This window comes from Cryptotermes secundus, unplaced genomic scaffold, assembly GCF_002891405.2.
Source record: "Cryptotermes secundus unplaced genomic scaffold, Csec_1.0 scaffold194, whole genome shotgun sequence".
NCBI classification, from domain to species: domain Eukaryota; kingdom Metazoa; phylum Arthropoda; class Insecta; order Blattodea; family Kalotermitidae; genus Cryptotermes; species Cryptotermes secundus.
In genome coordinates this window covers 213,848-232,981 of record NW_019738957.1, presented here as the reverse complement: position 1 = coordinate 232,981, position 19,134 = coordinate 213,848, and the positions used below count along the sequence as shown (strand labels likewise).

Here is a 19,134-nt window from a genome sequence, read left to right as displayed (position 1 = left end):
TTTCTGCCATTGTAGTAGACACTACATCTGCAACATGGCCTTCGATACATGATATCATCATTTTATGTAAACCCTCACAGACAACAAATTTATTTCGCTTCCTGTATCAAGAATAGCTAGTTCTCTAAATTGTGGCTATCAGAACGTTTACTAGGACCATTTGTTCCTATATTTCTTTCAGAAATATCTAGCGAAAATTCATTGCCACGTTGTGAGTGTCCTTCATCACAATTTTTTCTTTTTCTTTTGTCAAAAATGACTTTAAGCCATGGTTGACTCAATTTTCCTACAATGAGTCTACAAATTACCATCAGATGATACATCAGAGGTACACTCCAAAGATGGAAGGATTTGTCTAGTTTGTGCCTGTTGTCTGGATTTCCTCCAGAAATTTCGTCAATTACAGGTAGTGATTTATCATTGCTGACTACCTCACTAATGACAACAGTGTCATGTGCCAAAGCATCAACAAATGTAGCCTTACATGTATTACAGACATTGTTTTGGCAAGAACATGAAATATCACACACACTATTACCACTAGAATTATTGCTAGGGTTGGTGATTTGAGGATTAAGCTGAATTGAATGATCATAATTTCTACGTGAATTCTCATCCACTAATTCACTGACCTAATAATTTGTTATTTCAGGTTGCTTCTCGAAATCCTCTTCTTGCCGAGACTCAATCAGCTCACCGCTCTCCCCTAATCACCTTAAACCTATTGTAACCGCACCATGCAGGAACCTCAGCAATGTTGTTGATTTACATTCTTAATTATAATTTAGTGCATGTAAACGAACTATATTACTGTTAACAAATGATGAAACGCAATACACTCCAGCACCAGCAGACGCCAAGGACGACATCTGGCCTTTCTGAGGGACAAGCGAGCTGCAGGTCACTTGAAACACACAGAACGGAGCAGGAAGTATCCCGCTGCGTCTTCTGGGAATTTCAATGCTTAACTACAGCGGTGCGAGTCTTTGAAATTTTGAGACTTGACAAATACGAGTCGCAATAATTTTCGGAGGGGCTTACCGAGCGGTCGTTACTGTATCTTCATTTAATGAGAGCTGTCAGAAGAACCGTGTTGTACTTAGGCCAAATTTGCATGGATCTTGTTAGAGATTGGCGGAATGTAAATGAGAGTAACACAACAAATTTTAGGTTCAGCCAATCAGGAAAATTGCAGAGGATGGGAAACCGGGCGTTCCCGATTTCAGTCAGGACTTCTGCCTCTCCAGAGCAGTCAGTCGTCTAAAGGGAGTAACAGGAGCCAGTCGTTTAAAGTGAGTAACTGGAGTCAGTCGCCAGAAGGGAATAACTGGAGTCAGTCGTCTAAAGGGAGTAACGGTAGTCAGTCGCAAAAAGGGAATAACAGGAGTGAGTAGCCAAAACAGAGTAAATGGAGTCAGTCGTTTCAAGGGAGTAACAGGAGTAAACTCTCGGACGTTAAATCGGTGTTGGCCGAGTCCGGTTCACAAACTCAAAGTGCTACAGCCTGTAGTGTGTAATTCTAGTTGACATCTATAATAAAGAGCAACAGCGTTGGTGAAGAGTGAGTTTTAAGTGTTTTCTCTATCCTCGTGTGAGCAAAGCCCAGAAGTCGCCCTGAGACAGGATCTCGTCCTATCGTCTGAGCAGACGGAACCCCAAACGCCAGCCTATCCCTATCCCCACCGTTGTTTTCCCCGTTCTAAATGAGTGGATTGCACTCTAGTCCACTGGCGCCCATACAAATTCAAATTCAGAGTAATACCACACTCTACCATGAACCAGACAGTAACATGGAAGAGGCTGATGAAAGTGGAGACCAACGTATGGGCACGAAGAGGACACTTATAAGTGACGAGTTATAAAAGTGCCGACCAACTTCTGTGGCTAGAAGTCTCACTGAGCTGTTATACAGTTAAACTGTGTCAGATGTTTCTTTCACAGCATCTCTGATCTGACACACCTCTGAATCCACACTGTCCACATCGAATTAATTTCCTTCAACTTTATGGCCAAGTTTCTTTCTTTCTGGTTTGTCCTCGTCCTTTACTTCCTCCTGCACATGGTTACTTTGCCCTCTAAACTGTCCCTCATATATTTATTAGACAATTCTAATTTCACCTGTAAGCCTCTGCTGCCAGAATCTATCTTAACATGTAACTCTTGAAATTTAGCACTCTTGGATTCTATCTTATGATGTAACTTTAAATTTGGCACTGTTGTTTTTATCTACTCATACAAATTCTTTGGATTCATTGTTTTCCAGAAGCTTTAAATTTATGTCCTCTGCATTTAGCATTAGCTGAATATAAGTTGTCCTCCAAATTTTGAAGTTTAGCAAAAACACTAGCAATGAAGTCTTTGATTTCCTAATATTTGTTTTGTACATGTTCTGATGAAGTAGTCGTTTGAATCGCCGAAGGATCAGTGGTCTTATCTGATTTTGTACCTTCCACTTCACTGTGTGCTATGCTTGCCATGGGCTCACTGAGGCCTCCTACTCCCTCAGGCTGGTCCATAGGCCAGTGACTAACGCTAATATCTGATGCCGGGCTTCAAACATGCGCTCTGATGGCCCTCAATACCTCAGGTCGATCCGTAGGCCATTCACTAACACTATTTTGTGATTCTGGCCTTGGATCAATGGTTCTGTTTCTTTGTGAACAGCTCGCTATTTTAACTGTAGTATTACGAACCTCTTTCGTTGTTCTCTTCAGCATTGTGTTCCGGTGTTTATTGCTCTGTTGGTTTGTTGCCCCTTGCTGTTACGAAGATTTCGGGCCCGCGTTGGTTGCCAGGGCATGTAGCAAAAATGGGAGAGAGGAGGAATGCATATAGGATACTGGTGGGAAAGACAGACAGAAAGAAGGAGACCACTGGGAACACCAAGGACTAGGTGGGTGGACAGTATTAAAATTAATCATAGATAGGATGGAATGGTAATGATTGCATTGATCTGGCATAGGATATGGACCAGTAGAGGGATCTTGTGAACCCAGTAATGAACATTTGATTTCCATAAAAAAAAACTTGGAAATTCTTCAATAGCTGCAGAATTGGCGGCTCTTCAAGAATGGCTCAGCTCCATTAGTAAGTAAGGCGGACATCTATGCTCCCAAGATTTTCACATATACTTGAGTCTAAAATCACGTCAAATAAACTATAGCCTCTATTTTCTCCCTATCCCCATAGAATATTGAAAACATGATTTCCCACTATCTGAAATCAAGCACTTTACCACGGCAAAACATTCTTACCTTAAGGCAATTTTTTCTTCAAAAATATGACCATTACAATCTCCTCAAAATACCATGTTCTGAGAAAATTCTGATGACATTTAATTTTTTTTTATCAAAAATATGACCATTAAAATCTCCTCAGAATATCACGTTCCAAGAAAATTCTGGTGACATTAAAATATAAAATCACACAAATATTTTACACCTCCAACAGTGCTACACATATTCTCAAAATTTACTTATTAAATGCTCCAAATTGTGGAACTACTTCCTCAGTTCCTACACATGCCTTCAAATCGAATGGATGGGTGAAGGTAAAATAAAACACACATTCTCTGCCAGAAAAATTATATTTAGCAAATTCTGAACTTAGGAATTATCACTCTGAAATATTATACACCTAATTCCAAGAACAATGTATTATACTGAACTGGCGTAACGGAAAATTCTATTCAATTCAAAGAACATACTAAGCAACCAGAGTAACTGAAAATTATATTTTATGCAGTAAATGCAGTAAAAGTGTATGAAAAATTTAAGATTCACCATACTTCAGAGCACAAATCTAAATTGCAATTTAGTACTCCTCAGCACCTTCTCCTTCTCCATCAACAGAATCCATGCCAACTTCTTCATAATCTTTCTCCAAGGCAGCAAGATCCTCACGAGCTTCTGAGAATTCACCTTCCTCCATACCCTCACCAACGTACCAGTGAACGAAGGCACGCTTAGCATACATGAGATCAAACTTATGGTCCAGGCGGGCCCATGCCTCGGCAATGGCTGTAGTGTTTGATAACATACACACAGCACGCTGCACTTTGGCCAGGTCACCTCCTGGGACCACTGTTGGAGGTTGGTAGTTGATGCCGACCTTGAAGCCAGTTGGACACCAGTCTACAAACTGGATGGCGCGTTTTGTCTTAATTGTAGCAATTGCAGCATTAACATCCTTTGGCACGACATCTCCTCTGTACAGCATGCAGCAGGCCATGTACTTCCCCTGCCTTGGATCACATTTCACCATTTGGTTGGCAGGCTCAAAGCAGGCATTTGTAATTTCTGCGACAGATAGCTGCTCATGGTATGCCTTCTCAGCGGAGATGACAGGTGCATAGGTGACCAGAGGGAAGTGGATACGTGGGTAGGGCACCAAGTTAGTCTGGAATCCGGTCAGATCCACATTCAGTGCGCCATCAAACCTGAGAGAAGCTGTTATTGAGGATACAATCTGGCCAATAAGTCTGTTGAGGTTGGTGTAGGTGGGGCGTTCTATGTCCAAATTACGTTGGCAAATGTCATAAATGGCTTCATTATCAAACATGAAGACACAGTCAGAATGTTCCAGAGTGGTGTGGGTGGATAGGATAGAATTGTAAGGCTCAACAACAGCAGTGGAAACCTGAGGGGCAGGATAAATTGCAAATTCCAGTTTGCTCTTCTTTCCATAGTCAACAGAGAGCCTTTCCATCAATAGAGATGTAAAACCAGAGCCAGTGCCTCCACCAAATGAATGGAAGATCAGGAAGCCCTGAAGACCAGTGCACTGTTCAGCCAATTTTCGGATTCGGTTCAGCACCAAGTCCACAATTTCTTTCCCAATTGTATAGTGTCCCCTGGCATAGTTGTTCGCTGCATCCTCTTTTCCTGTGATCAGCTGTTCAGGATGAAACAGCTGCCGGTATGTTCCAGTGCGGACCTCATCTGTGGACACATCAGTCTCTGCTCAACTATCGATATATGAATGCAACCCTACATAAAACTTGGATGTGTTAATGCTGCTTCAATATTCTATTCTAACGTAATTGCTAGTGAACGGTTTTTCCTATGTATGATTCTACACGGATACTCTGCAGGTACAAGTTGATGTAAAAATGTCAATTGACGATTAGTGCTACAATGTTCCTGAGATCCTTTGGAAAGTTTTCCCAGTATACCTTTAACATACAGCAACATGACAACTGGAAGTCACCAACTACAAAACGGAAATGTCATCCAAGTCACTTCAACCTAAGACAGAATTTTAGCCTATTTCTATCTAGGAAGATTATACTTGGAACGTCAAGCATTAACAGTAGTCTTACAAGCAGATATTGCAAACGTCATGATCTCAATTACCCCTTTATAATGGACAACATATACACAACACCTAAGGCAGCGAGATATACACACTTCACTTGAATCGAAACAAGTTTCATATTTCCTTTCATACCCTCTTTACATAGAACAGTTCTGAGCAAACTGCATGCTTCAACTCACAGAAGAAAGACTGTTGTTTATAAGTCACCTCCTTCACTATGTGCAATCACTAACCCTTCTTACTGAAACTCTACAACACTCTTGTCTGCATACCTACCTACCTACCTACCTGCTTATCATATCATCAGCCATCTAATTCAAAAAGTCAGAATAGCTTAAGCTCTTACATATAGCATATCATAGAAAATGCTTATGATTTTGATATACATACCAACTACTGCAGGCTCCAAATCCACAAAAACTGCCCTTGGAACATGTTTTCCGGAACCAGTCTCACTGAAAAAAGGGTTAAAACTGTCATCACTTCCTCCAAGAATCTTATCAGATGGCATCTGACCATCAGGCTGAATGCCGTGTTCAAGGCAGTACAATTCCCAGCAAGCATTGCCAGTCTGCACTCCAGCTTGCCCAACATGGATGGAGATACATTCACGCTGAAAGCATACAACATTCAGTATAGTCTATTGAAATATCAATGTCATATCAGGAAAATTTCAGCACCCAGGCTACATTCTTTTTTTTAGCTTACACCTCTTGAAATTAACTACATAATGCTACATTCTTTTTGTATTAAATTCAAATGCTAGGAATCACAAACCACACTAATTGTAAGCGATATTCCAGATTTACTTCGGTTTTTAAGGACGAAGTCATTATCAACTCCACGAATTGGCCTCTTTTCGGTTCCATATACCGAAAATCGACTTAATACAAAATCTCATTAACAGCAAACAAACTAATTTTCCACAGTACGTAACTAACTATAATAATTCTATTGCGCCAAATATAAAAATAAATGGTGTCAATCCAGTACCCTCGATTATCGACAGGTAGCAACTGCCACGTCAAACGGCGAAAAAGAAAACTTCAGTTTATTTCAGTAATATTACGAACATGATAACTTCAGATTTTCGTTTATTTATCACAAACATGATTAACCTTTCAATTCCGCATCTGGGCAAACCCATTACCATTGCCGGCCGTAAAGTGTTCTGTAATTTCGGCCTTTTATGAACAAGTTAAAAGAATTCTTACAGGAACATAATGTAAAGTCCTTTCTCATTAAGTATTGTATATTAAAATCTCTCCAAAAATAACACTCACCATTTTGGCAGAAAATATCTTTGTACAGAAAAATTCTCAACACTACCTTCTCAAGAAGCCGGCAATGACACTTCTCAAACAGGCGGTAGGTACTTCTGACGCAGATCTTCCCAATATATATTATGACAGGTGAACTCACTGCATTGAGTAATGTCTATTCCTAGGTAACGCGTTTTCAAGACACTGCTTGACAGCCAGCGTCCATTGCTACTCAACAGCTAACAATTCCTTGGCAACGAAACATAGGCAGACCACTACCTAGGAAATTGCCTAGGCAACAGAAACCAATCAGTAACCGCAGCAACGGATACGATAGCCAACGTTGCGTCAAAGACAGAGAAGCCTTTGACAAGGTGTTCGGCTTCATATACCGAAAACCGATTTAATACAAATCCTAATTAACAGCAAGGAAACTCATTATCCACAGTATAGAACTGACCATAATAATTTTTCTTCAAATAAAAAAAATGTGTTAATTCAGTTCCTTGTATCCCAGACAGGCAGTAACTGCCATGTCAAGCGTAGACCTCAAACTTCAGTTTATTTCATTAACTCTATAAATACGATAACTTCAGATTTTCGTAAAGTTATCACAAACATCATTAGTCTTTCTATTCCGCAACTTGGCAAACCCCATTACCATCGCCGGCAGTAACTTACTGGGTATTTCCTGTCTCCGTAGAACGCGTAAAGAAAGTCAGAGGGGAATAAAACAAAAAAAAATTGCCAGTTATAATGCTGTATTTAAAAACTGTCCAAAAATAATACCATTTTAGAAAAGAAATATTTTACTACAAGAAGAAGTTCTCAACATTCCATTCTCGAGAAGCAGGCAACGACCCTTCCTCAAACAATGAGATCGTCTGGCGCAAATCTTATCCATATATATTTTTATGACGTCACACAATATAACTTTCTTGTTGGTTTTAGCCATGCTACACTGTTATGCGTATCTCGACTGAGTATCATTTGTATATAATGCAACGAAGCACATTGCCCAACAACATTTACAAGAAGACCTTGTAGGAACTGTACACACAAATAATAAAGATGCATATCTACTGTGAGTTTCGGTTACAAAATTTGTCCTTCGTGCTGGAAGATGGTACAGTGAATAGACACACATGAATTATCTTCGTATGTCATTAAAATATCATACGGAAAACCAATACAAACAATGTATATTGTAACGTGTGTCGTTACTGCAGACGCCGTTCAGATTGTTAATTAGTTTATTTAACAACCTACACGTATCGGCTACAATTAATTATAACACTGTTGCGGGTTTCCACAGTTTACAAACCTTATGCACTAATCAATTCACTCTATCACGATTCACTCGTTACCACTAAACTCGGTGACTACCATAATTTAATTCAACTCGTAACTCTCCGCGGGCTAGATTCCAGCTCAACTCGTAGGCTGCTGCCTTGAGAACTGTTTTCGGCGGCTGTGTAGTTCCCTTATAAACCATCAGGAGGACAACGGGAAAACAGTTACGTGATAGGCACCACTGTTTCTGACGCCGTCTTTGCCTGTTACGAAATGGGTACCGCTGTTATTACCGTCGTCTCTCGGAACCACTGTTTACACACTTTGCTTAGCAATCGCTGTTTACTCGCTTTGCTTAGCAACCGGTGTTTACTCGCTTTGCATAGCGACCAGCGTGCTGGGACTCGGCTCACTTCGTCTCAACTCGGCACGTCACCGCTGGCTGGGTGGGAGGGGCGTCATCCATAGTGCAACCCGTCACAATATGTTGTATATCTCAATGAGGTCTATATCTTATGGTGTTTGTAATCTTACTTCATTATTCACAGCCGCTCATACGTCTCATTCTGCATGACGTAGACTCTGTGCAGTTGAGAATTTGCCGTTCAATAAACCGACAACAAAATAAGCACTTCACATGAATTTAATTCAAGGTACACAAGCAATAGATCCCCTGTTACCCCAAAAGGTCTACCAGAACTAATTAACTCCAGAGTGCATAGAACATCTTTATTAACTGAAATATGTGTAGTTGCGTCTAATATGATCCTCCTAAATTCTCTCTTCACATATCGGACGAAATTTGTGAATGTGGTTAGGTCTATTTCAGAATTTTTGCACTGTAACAAAATGCCTGGGTGGTGGCATTGGACTAGCTCTTTGTGGGAACGCTATGGGCTTAATTTCATGAGACACTTCAGTCGTTGCTTTCTATTGATCATTGCAGTCGGTGTGGGCACGCATTTATCGAAACGTGTAACTGAAAATAAAATGAAGGCGTAGCCTCACCTTTAGTTGTCGAACGAAATTGAAGTTCCTTAGTATGAAGTCTTTGCCGCCACTCGGTCCGTAATATGAAACTTTCTGCAGGTCGTTACTTGGGCCTCAGTTTCAACAAGGAAGTCTACAAATCCAACGACAAATTCACAAACACTTACAGTTTATTTGATTTTTAAATTCACATTATTAGTAACACTTGTTTGTGACTGTGTGTAGTCCTTTTTTCCCTGTTGTAGGGAGCGACACTGTTATCCGTCTTAGAGGTTTGATAGCTGGGCTTTGTCTGTTTTGAACAAAGAAAAAACGTACTACGTCATACCACGTCGCTGGCTGCTAGCATGATGTCTTGTAGTAACTAGCGTTTCTGATTTGTTATACCCTTAGAAGTACCGTGCTAACTACTTATGATGTTTGCATAGTGACTTACTGGACAAAAGAGAACCCTTGAATCATCAGCTTCGTAAGAAGTCACTCGGCATTGCATCATCCCTCATTTAATGTATAGCCTACAGCGTAATACAAAGCATGATAATTTACGCAATTATATATATTCATAATTTATATCTTGATAAAATACGGAAAGTTATGAAAAGTTAACAGTAAACAAAGATTAGAAGTATATTATTAAAAAGGAGTAATCGGCTAAAATCTCCCAAATAAATTTTGTTTCTATAATGTTAATGAGTTTGACTAAATTTGTAATGATGTAACTACGAAGGGCGTTCCGTATATAATACCTTCTATTGTTTTATGTTAATATGTAACTTCTGAGCTGGATGTTGGTGGTGTTGTAGTAAAGGTTGAACGTTCCCGTCAATGTACTGTTAGTTTGGTTGTCGTGCGACAGATAGCGACAGCAGAGCAATCTACCAAAATGGCGTCTGACATAGAAGTACTGTACGAAACAGAGATGTGTTATTGAATATCTCACTGCCGAACAAATTGCACCAATTTACATCCATCGACGTTTGCTAAAGTTGTACGGAGACGATACAGTGGATGTCAGCACAGTGAGGTGGTCGTTAGTGCGTTTCAACGGTGGGGAAAGTGATGTGCACGACAAACCACTCCCTGGACGTCCCTGCTCAGGTGCCACTCCTCACAATGAACAGCACCTAGATCAGCTCATCACTACAGAGTGGCGGATAACGAGCAGGTAACTGTGTGCACGGCTTAATATCGACTGTAATGCATTGGAAACGATGTTGGGGTATCTGGATTGTCACAAAATTTGTTCCAGGTGGGTCCCGCGGATGCTTACACAGGACCACAAAACTTCATATCAGGACCTGTTGCACCAGTTTGAGGCTGAAGGTGACAAGTTTCTGGACAGCATCGTCACCGGAGATGAGATGTGGTGTCACCACTACGAGCCGGAATGCAAAAGACAGTCCACGGATTGGCGACATCCGGAATCCCCAAGAAAAATTTCAAGACACAGCCATCGCATGGAAAGGGATGTGCACGGTCTCTTTGGACTGGCAGGGTGTGATTTTGTTGGATTTCCTGGAACCTGGTGAGACTGTCAATTCTGAACGCTACAAGACGACGCTAACTAAGCTGAAAGCCCGCATTTCCCGAGTCTGGCCAGAGAAGCAGGCAACCTTTCGCTTGCAACACGATAACGCTAGACCTAATACCAGTTTGGCGACCACCACGCACATTGCAAAGTTTGGCTGGACTGTCCTACTACATCCACCTTATAGCCCCGATTTAGCACCTTCAGACCTTCATCTCTTTGGCCTATGAAAAATGGACTACGTGGGCAACATTTTCCAGACAACGATGCTGTCATTGCAGCTGTAAGAAAGTGGCTAGCCTCTGCTGGCGCAGACTTTTACGGGCGCGGCATACAGGCTCTTGTTCATTGCTGGTAAAAGTGCATACCGAATAGTGGTGATCATGTGGAAAAAATAACTGTAAGCAGCTGAAATCTTGCTCTATTTATCTGCGTTATTGTGCTTTCTGTATATGTCGTAGTTTCCATTAAGAAATGGGAGGCATTATATACGGAACACTCCTCGTATGTTTTAGGAAAGGTCTAAGTTTTATGAAGTTTTAATGAGGTTTTAATAAGGTAAAAGGATATGAAACTCTTTAAGATGTTTTTCGATCGCAGCATAAAACTGTAGAATAACCCTAAAGTAAACAGTTATGAAGCAATCCAGTAATAAAGTCATATGCTCTGCACACAGCCCTAAAGCTGATGTCATTTTACTAAGAAATATCTGCGTTAGATGACCATATTTGATCGCTACCCACACGGCATTTTGACCGGGAGACTCATTACGTCAGAATATCATGCGGTTGTTGCCACGCCTGAAGGTTAAAAGTATATAAGATCTTAAGCTTCGAGGCATGATGATGACAGTACACACTACGAATCACCTTGTAAAATAAGTTACGTCGGAGAGCGCACCGCTATCGTTTGTCAGGGGTCTGACTCCAAATCTGTATACTGTAGCTATGTCTTGATTTATTAATGTGTTTGGTTTCACCATACAAGATCGCATTCTCCACTTGATTTCAGTCATCGAAGTACCTCAATGGATCTTGCCCACCTGCACGCCTCCAACGCTTCGATTGAACAACCAGCTACACGACTTCAACAGGCAGAGTTCTACAACATCAATGCTGGCCAGCACAACCTACTTGATTACAACGGAAGATTTTAGAAAGTTTATACAAAAAGTTATACTCTATTTTCATTTTATTTTAATTTTGATGCGTACTGCAAAATTGGTTTCCAAGTTCTTCACAGAGTTATTCTGCATTATAAATTCGTTTCTGTTTGTAACACTTGACAAATTTTAGCAGTCCCTGCTGTCATAAAACAGATGGAAGCAATAAAATCATTTGGTTCTCTGCTGGAAAACCTTACATCTTTGTTACACTCTTCAGCTTTTCGAATCTTTTTGACTAAATGACAGAAGACTGAATGCATGGCTATTCAAGAAATAGCTAGAGGTGTCCCTTCTTCAGTCCTAAGACCTTCCGTTATAGCTGCAAAAGATTATTGCCCTTTCTATGGGCGTGAACAGACAGCTGCATAGTGGCTGAGATACAGAGTGCGGTCTGTTTTCTGTGAGTTCGTATTGAAATCGAATACGGTAGTTAGTTTAATTTCAGCCTATATATACATCAAGCAGATAACAACAGAAAAGTCATGTACATCGCATTTTACTATATATTTTTAACAAATTAATCTGCAATAAAAGTACTAGCTCGTGGATGAGTTTTGAGCATAACTCATGCGTATATTCATTTTTTGTTGTTGTTGACTTGGGTATCATTTTAATTCCTCTATTAGGCTTTTACTGAGTCGGTCTGGTAATTACTACATTTAAAAATATATACTTAGGACTGTGCATGCGCTTCTACTAGCGGCGTGTGGGCGCGTTTCAGTAGCGGAGTTTAAATGTCCGACTGGCCAAAACGGGGTACTTTGCCCACGACAATCTTACTCATCACTGGTCCGAACGGTGCACTTCAGGCGTTAAAATTTAATTCCCAAAAAGTTCGGTGGGAACCCCAAGTTAATTTTGTGAGGAGGTTGAAGCTGCGAAAAAAGTGGTGCATCCAACGAAATACCCGCTACTGTTGAAATTCATTGAGTCAAAAATCACAAGCGAGGCAAAAGATATGTTGCTAGGCAGATCAGAGAGAAATACATGGGAGGAAGCAAAAGTTATTTTGGAAGAAAACTATGAAGAAAGATGAACATCAGAATACTATGTAGGTTTGTTGTTTACTGCAGAATAAGAGAACAATGAAAGTGTAGCTCAGTGGGGTTCAAGGATTGACAATATGGGATTAGATTTAATGCGAGAGGCAAAACGCCTAATTGAGAAAATTAATCCATATTCAATTGAGGGAGGCATCATAATTGTTTCCGAGTTTATGAAGGGCACATTTATAGCCGGTTTAAAAGACAATAGAGTTAAGTACATTGTTAAAGCTAGAGGGGAAGAAGGTTCTCTAGCACAGTTAGTAGAAACTGCACTAGAGGAAAAATGTGAGGTTAAATCACAGAGTTTCAAGGGAAACAGTTTTAAAGAAATACAGGGAATTTCAAGTGGCCGAACCCAGGAAATATAGGGAATTTTATTAGAGATTACAGACCCCATATTAAGAGAGAGGCGAATGTAAGAGCCTTTATGAGATGTTAGAAGTGCCAGCAAGAGGGGCACACGGCGAAATATTGTAGGAATAAACCTGTGTGTGGTACATGTCATAAGGTTGGGAATGAAACTAGGGATTGTAGTGTATGGGGCTCTTGGGGAAACGGGCAGTAGGATATCCTAAGCAACCGAGGATTGCCTGCCCGATAGGTTGCGAAATAAACGATAAGGGGGGTTCAAGAGGGGTCTTAAGAAATGACCATGAGAATTCACCCTGTGGAGGGAATCCAAGAGGTGTTAGCCAATACCACGGGGGATTCAACTACTAAGAGAAAAAATGGAAATAAAAGTGAAATAGAGAATAGGGGGAGTCCAAGAGAGGTTAACCAATTCCATGAGGATTTCGCCCTGGATCACATGGATGATCGTCTTTATTCCACCCAGAAGGACGCTTCTAAGTTTAAGGGATCCGATAGGACAACGATAACGGAGGGAACTCAAAAGGGGTTACCCAGTACCATGTGGGTTCACCTATTGAAGGGAATTCAAGAACGGTCATAGGAAACGACCACGAGAATTCACATATTGGAGGGAATTAAAGAGGGGTTAACCGATACCATGGGAATCACCTGGAAACGAAAAGGGGATCCAAGAGGGGTTAACCTGTGCCATGAGGATTCACCTGGAGGGGGTTCAAGAGGGGTTAACCAATGCCAACTGGAGAATGTGAAATATTTTAAATATTTGGGTAGCTTGTTAACAGATGATGGAAGGTGTACTAGAGAAATTAAGTCCAGAATTGCCATGGCAAAAGTTGCATTTAGCAAGAAGAAGAATCTTTTTACCAGCAAATTGGACTTAAATTTGAGGAAGAAACTCGTGAAATGCTACATTTGGAGCATTGCTCTGTATGGGGCTGAAACATGGACACTTAGGGCAGTAGATCGGAAACATCTGGAAAGTTTCGAAATGTTGTGTTGGAGAAGGATGGAGAAGATCAGTTGGACCGATTATGTGAGAAATGAAGAAGTGTTAATTAGAGTCAGTGAGCAGAGGAATATCCTACACGAAATAAGAAAACGGAAGGCTAATTGGATTGGTCTTGTTTTACGCAGAAACTGCCTTCTAAAAGAAGCTATTGGAGGAAAGATAGAGGGGCGGATAGAAGTGACAAGAAGACGAGGAAGAAGACGTAAGAAGATGATGGATGACCTTGGTGACAGAAGAGGATACTGTCATTTGAAGGAGAAAGCTCTAGATCGCATTAAATGGAGAAATGGTTTTGGAAGAGACTGTGGACCTGTCGTCTGACAGATTACTAATGATGATGATGATAATGAGAAGCCGATAAAGTGGCACGCGATTTTGCAGCATCTATTGCTTCGGCATATAGGTTTTCGACAAGTAAAATTACACTTTCGGACATAAATAACGATCTTCCTGGTCTAGATCGTTTGATAAAATATAAACAGAGGCTACGAAAATTGTGGCAAGAAACCAGGGATCCAGCGTGTAAAACGGCAGTCAATTGGGTCACCAAATAAATCAGACGAATGACCCGTAAGAAGGCACTTGAACGGTGAGGAAAAAAAATAGGTAACGCTGAAGTCACACCTCAGAGTATATTGCCCATTGCGAAATCTCTCCTTAAGAGAGACGACTAAGGGCACCAACTGCTATTAATAGTTCTTCTGGCCTTAAATTTCATCCTTCTGAAAAAGCCAATGAAATTGCCTACTGTTTGGAAATTCATTTCAATCCGCATGATTTGTGCGACGATAACCATGAACGGCGGGTGGAGGCTAGAGTTCAAGGTCTGCTGGAAACCGTAGACGACAAACCCCCTCAAAGGATCAGACCGTTTGATGTACAGAAATTAATAAAATTCCTGAAATTAAAAAAGGCCTGTGGGATTGACGGCATCATAAATGAATGCCTCAGGCACCTTCCAAGACGACCATTGGTTCACCTAACCGATTTATTCAATCATTGATTTCGGCTCTCTCATTTTCCAAATACTCGGAAGTAAGCAAAAATAATAACTTTACCTAAACTCGGTAAAGACCCAAAATTTCCGCAAAATTAAATCCGATCAGCCTCCTGTCCACGACAGGAAAACAATTCGAAAATTCTTGGACATCGAAAAAGCCTTTGATACCACGTGGCACTCAGGTTTGCTGTATAAGTTATCAACATTGGAATTCTAGAACAGTTTGACCAAACTTATTGGGTCCTTTCTTTCTCAACGTAAATTCAGGGTTCAGTTGAAAGCGAAATGTCAGCGCCAAGGGAAATGCAAGCAGGGGTGCAACAAGGTTCTGTCCTTTCCCCTAATCTTTTCAACTTGTATATAAATGATGTCCCCCAAACACATGGTGTTCACCTGGCCCTGTTTGCGGATGACACCTGTCTGTACGCGACAAATCGCAAGGGGGGTTTTATTGTTATAAATTCCAGCGCGGTCTCAGCTCAATGGAGACCTGGTGTGAACGCTGGAATATAAAAATTAATGAAGATAAGACTCAGGGGTCTACTTCTCTCTTGGGTGTCGACCGCCTGAGTCTTGTCTTACTCTAAATGGACGAAATATTCCATTTGTAAATATTGCAAAATATCTAGACATAACCTTCGATACCCCCTCGTTGGTGGCTCCACCTAATCGTGGTGAGGGGGTTTGAGTATGCCAAGGACCCTGAGAGCTATACCAGCGGAAGCGTAGCTACTGGCAGGGCCTCCCTTGCTGGACAGGTCAAAGGGTATGCATCAGACGAAGAGAGACACCAAAAACTGGTGCCGGAAGCAGCGTCATCAGCAGCGACTTGAAGCACAGAGTAAATAATGCTCGAGATGGTTCAAGTTCGTATAGCAACAGGCGTGACCAGAGTGGTTTGAACGCCTATTGTACTGCGATGTGGAAAGCAAATGGAAAAACTACCACATTATCACTTTTCCTGGATAGTCTCTTTCCAAAACCAGAGATACCATGTATGCGAGATGTTTCATTTGAAGGAGAAAGCTCTAGATCGCATCAAGTGGAGGAACTGTTTTGGAAGAGACTGTGGACCTGTCGTCTTGACAGATTACTGATGAATGAATGAACCTTCGATAAGAGAGTTACATGGAGATTGCACATACAAATAATCGAAGCCAAGGCCTTCAGAACATTCATTAGAGTATATTCCCTATTCAAAAGTAAGCGATTGAACGCTAACATTAAACTGACCCGCCACAAAGCTCTTATTAGATCCGTAATGACTTATGCTAGTCCCGCCTGGGAGTTTGCGGCAGACACCCATCTAGTGAAATTGCAGCCCCTGCAAAACAAGGTTCTCCGCAACATTGGCAATTTTCCGAGGCGCACACCGGCCCGGGAATTGCACATGACATTCAAAATACCGTACGTATATGACTATATAACAAAATTATGCAGGCAACAAGTAGAAGTCATACAAAATCATGAAATGAGAATGTTCGCAACATCGGACAAGGCGAAGCCCGACACCGAAAGTATAAGGGGCTTAAACTTGGCGGCGGTCAGGCATACGACCGTTCAAGTGACTAGAGTGCCGTGGTACCAAATACTACTAGAAATAGGACATAATCTGCTGTACTGAGCCTAGACTGACAGAGTCCTTGTATATATTATACATACTAGATATTAAGATCAAATTGTAAATTAGTGTACATAGTGACAATGGACTAATACTCTCGACTATGACTGACAAATGACAGGCCCGACCTCTCGTCAGAGACCCCACATGGACAGGACTGTAATTTCACTTAAAAAGTAATATCTGGTCATGGGCCCCAGCCGGTCCTCGACACCAAGACAAACTGACTGACCGTCAGTCGCAACATGACTTTGACTTTGACTTTGACTCACTATCCTCAGTTCTTCTTCAATCGCCCTCACTGCGCCGAAGACAGTTAACGTAAGTACTTGACGTCATGAAGCAGCAACTCTCCACAAATAACACTGAGACAGCGGACTACACCAGCGCCACGCTAGCTATATAGACTCCAGTCTCACTCCGACCCATAACCGCCGGGTGACCATAGAGAACATAGAGAAGGACCACGTTATTTCTAGCGCAAGCACGGCGGAATCAACTGCCATTTTCAGGGCCCACAAATTAACATCGACATTCCACATAGCTTCGCAGCTATTCTCTATATTTGAGAATAATATATAAAATTGTTATAGTTTTAAGTGGTTGTCTCTTAGAACATCGACATCCCACAGTTACTTTTGTCTTCTAAACTCTCTCTCAACTCTTTATTAGACAATTAAAATTTCCCCTGTAAGTCTCTGCTGCTAGAATTTATATTATCATGTAACTCTTGGAATTCATCACTCTTGGATTCTATCTTCACATGGAAAATGAGTTTGATTCTGTTTTTTCCTGAAGCTTAAAATTTATGTCCTCTTTATATTAGCATTACCTGATTTTAAGTTGTCCTGCAAATTTAGAAGTTCAGCAAAAATACTAACAATGAAGTCTTTGATTTCCTCATCTTTGTTTTGTGCATGGTCTGATGCAGCGGTTAGTTGAATCGCCGAAGGATCACTGCCTTTATCTGATATTGTACATTCCATTTCACTATGTGCTATACTTGCCATGGGCTCGTTGAGGCCTTCTAGTTCCTCAGGCTGGTCCACAGGCAAGTCGCTAACGCTAATTTCTGATGCTGGGCTTGGAACAGGCGCGCTGATGTCCCCCAGTCCCTCGGGTTGATCCATAGACCAATCACAAACGCTATTTTGTGATTCTGGCCTTGAATTAATGGTTCTGTTTCTTAGTGAATGGCTCGCCATTTTAAATGTAGTATTACTAACCTCTTTCTTTGCTCTCCTCCACGTTGTGTTCTGGTGTTTGTCCCTCTGTTGGTTTGTTGCCCCTTGTTACTCAGATTTTGGGGCTGCGTTGGTTGCCAGGGCATATAGCAAAAATGGGAGAGAGGAGGAATGCATATAGGATACTGGTGGGAAAGCCAGAAGGAAGGAGGCCGCTGGGAAGACCAAGGACTAGGTGGATAGACAATATTAAAATGAATCATAGATAGGATTGGATGGTATGGATTGAATTGATCTGGCTCAGGACAGGGACCAGTGGAGGTCTCTTGTGAGCATTTGGGTTCCATAAAATGCGGGGAAATTCTTGAGTAGCTGCAGAATTGGCGGCTCCTCAAGAATGGCTCAGCTCCATTAAGAAGTAAAGTGGACATCTATGCTCCCAAGATTTTCACATATACTGAAGTCTAAATTCACGTCAATTAAACTAGAACCACTATTTGCTCCCTATCCCTATAGAATGTCAGAAACATGATTTCCCATTGTCCAAAATCAAACACCTCACCAAAGCAAACATTTTTTAAACAATGACACAAGACCCTTAATGCAACTTTTTTCCAAAAATATGACCATTGCAAACTCCTAAAAAATATAATGTTCCAAGAAAATCCTGGTAACATTCAATATAAAAATTCACATATACCCAAACACTTCATTTTACACCTCACACAGTGCTACACATACTCTGAATTTAACATATTAAATGCTCCAAACTTTGTGGAACTACAGTATGCGCTAAAAAATTAGTACTTAAATGGAAAAGCGTCCTGTTGATACAACTGTCTATTCACGTGAAGGCACCTTGCATGACAGAACCTTCACAAATCCTGAAAAAATTATCTGATCATGTTCCTGTAACGTTCTTGGGTGACAGTAAGAGCATTGCCTTCCTAGTCCTCAATGAAATAGGGGCCTAATAAACCGTGTGCTGAGACAGCACACCACATTATCACACGTGTACTATGTAGTGGTTTCTGGACGATAACATCTGGCCGCTCAAAACCGAGGAAGTGAGTTGTCTGGCAACCACTTCCGTATGAGCGGAAATTATACTCAAATACAAATATGAATACCTTTTCCTCCGTCGAGACACCCAGCTCCAACAACAAATGCAAAACAAATTTCTTTTTAATACTGGGACCAAGTGCGGCTGGAGCTATGCCCAGTTGACAAAAGCAAATGCACGTACGAGATACGTGAGTTTCAGTGCTTTTTTTTTTGCCACATCCGTACTTCCTAAACATGCCTCCAAATCTAATGGGTGGGTGAAGGTAAAATAAACCATACACAA

General features: G+C 41.1%; 1 protein-coding gene across 1 annotated transcript; it reads right to left on the bottom strand.

Moving 5' to 3' along the window:
* Positions 1-3,783: 3,783 nt before the first annotated feature.
* Positions 3,784-6,617, bottom strand: LOC111871377 (tubulin alpha-1 chain). The gene is made up of 3 exons (XM_023864454.2): positions 6,600-6,617; positions 5,707-5,929; positions 3,784-4,940 (listed from the first exon to the last, which is right to left on the bottom strand). The coding sequence occupies exons 1-3, from the start codon at positions 6,600-6,602 to the stop codon at positions 3,814-3,816; spliced, it is 1,353 nt and encodes a 450-aa protein (XP_023720222.1). The 5' UTR covers positions 6,603-6,617; the 3' UTR covers positions 3,784-3,813.
* Between the last annotated feature and the right edge of the window lie 12,517 nt (positions 6,618-19,134).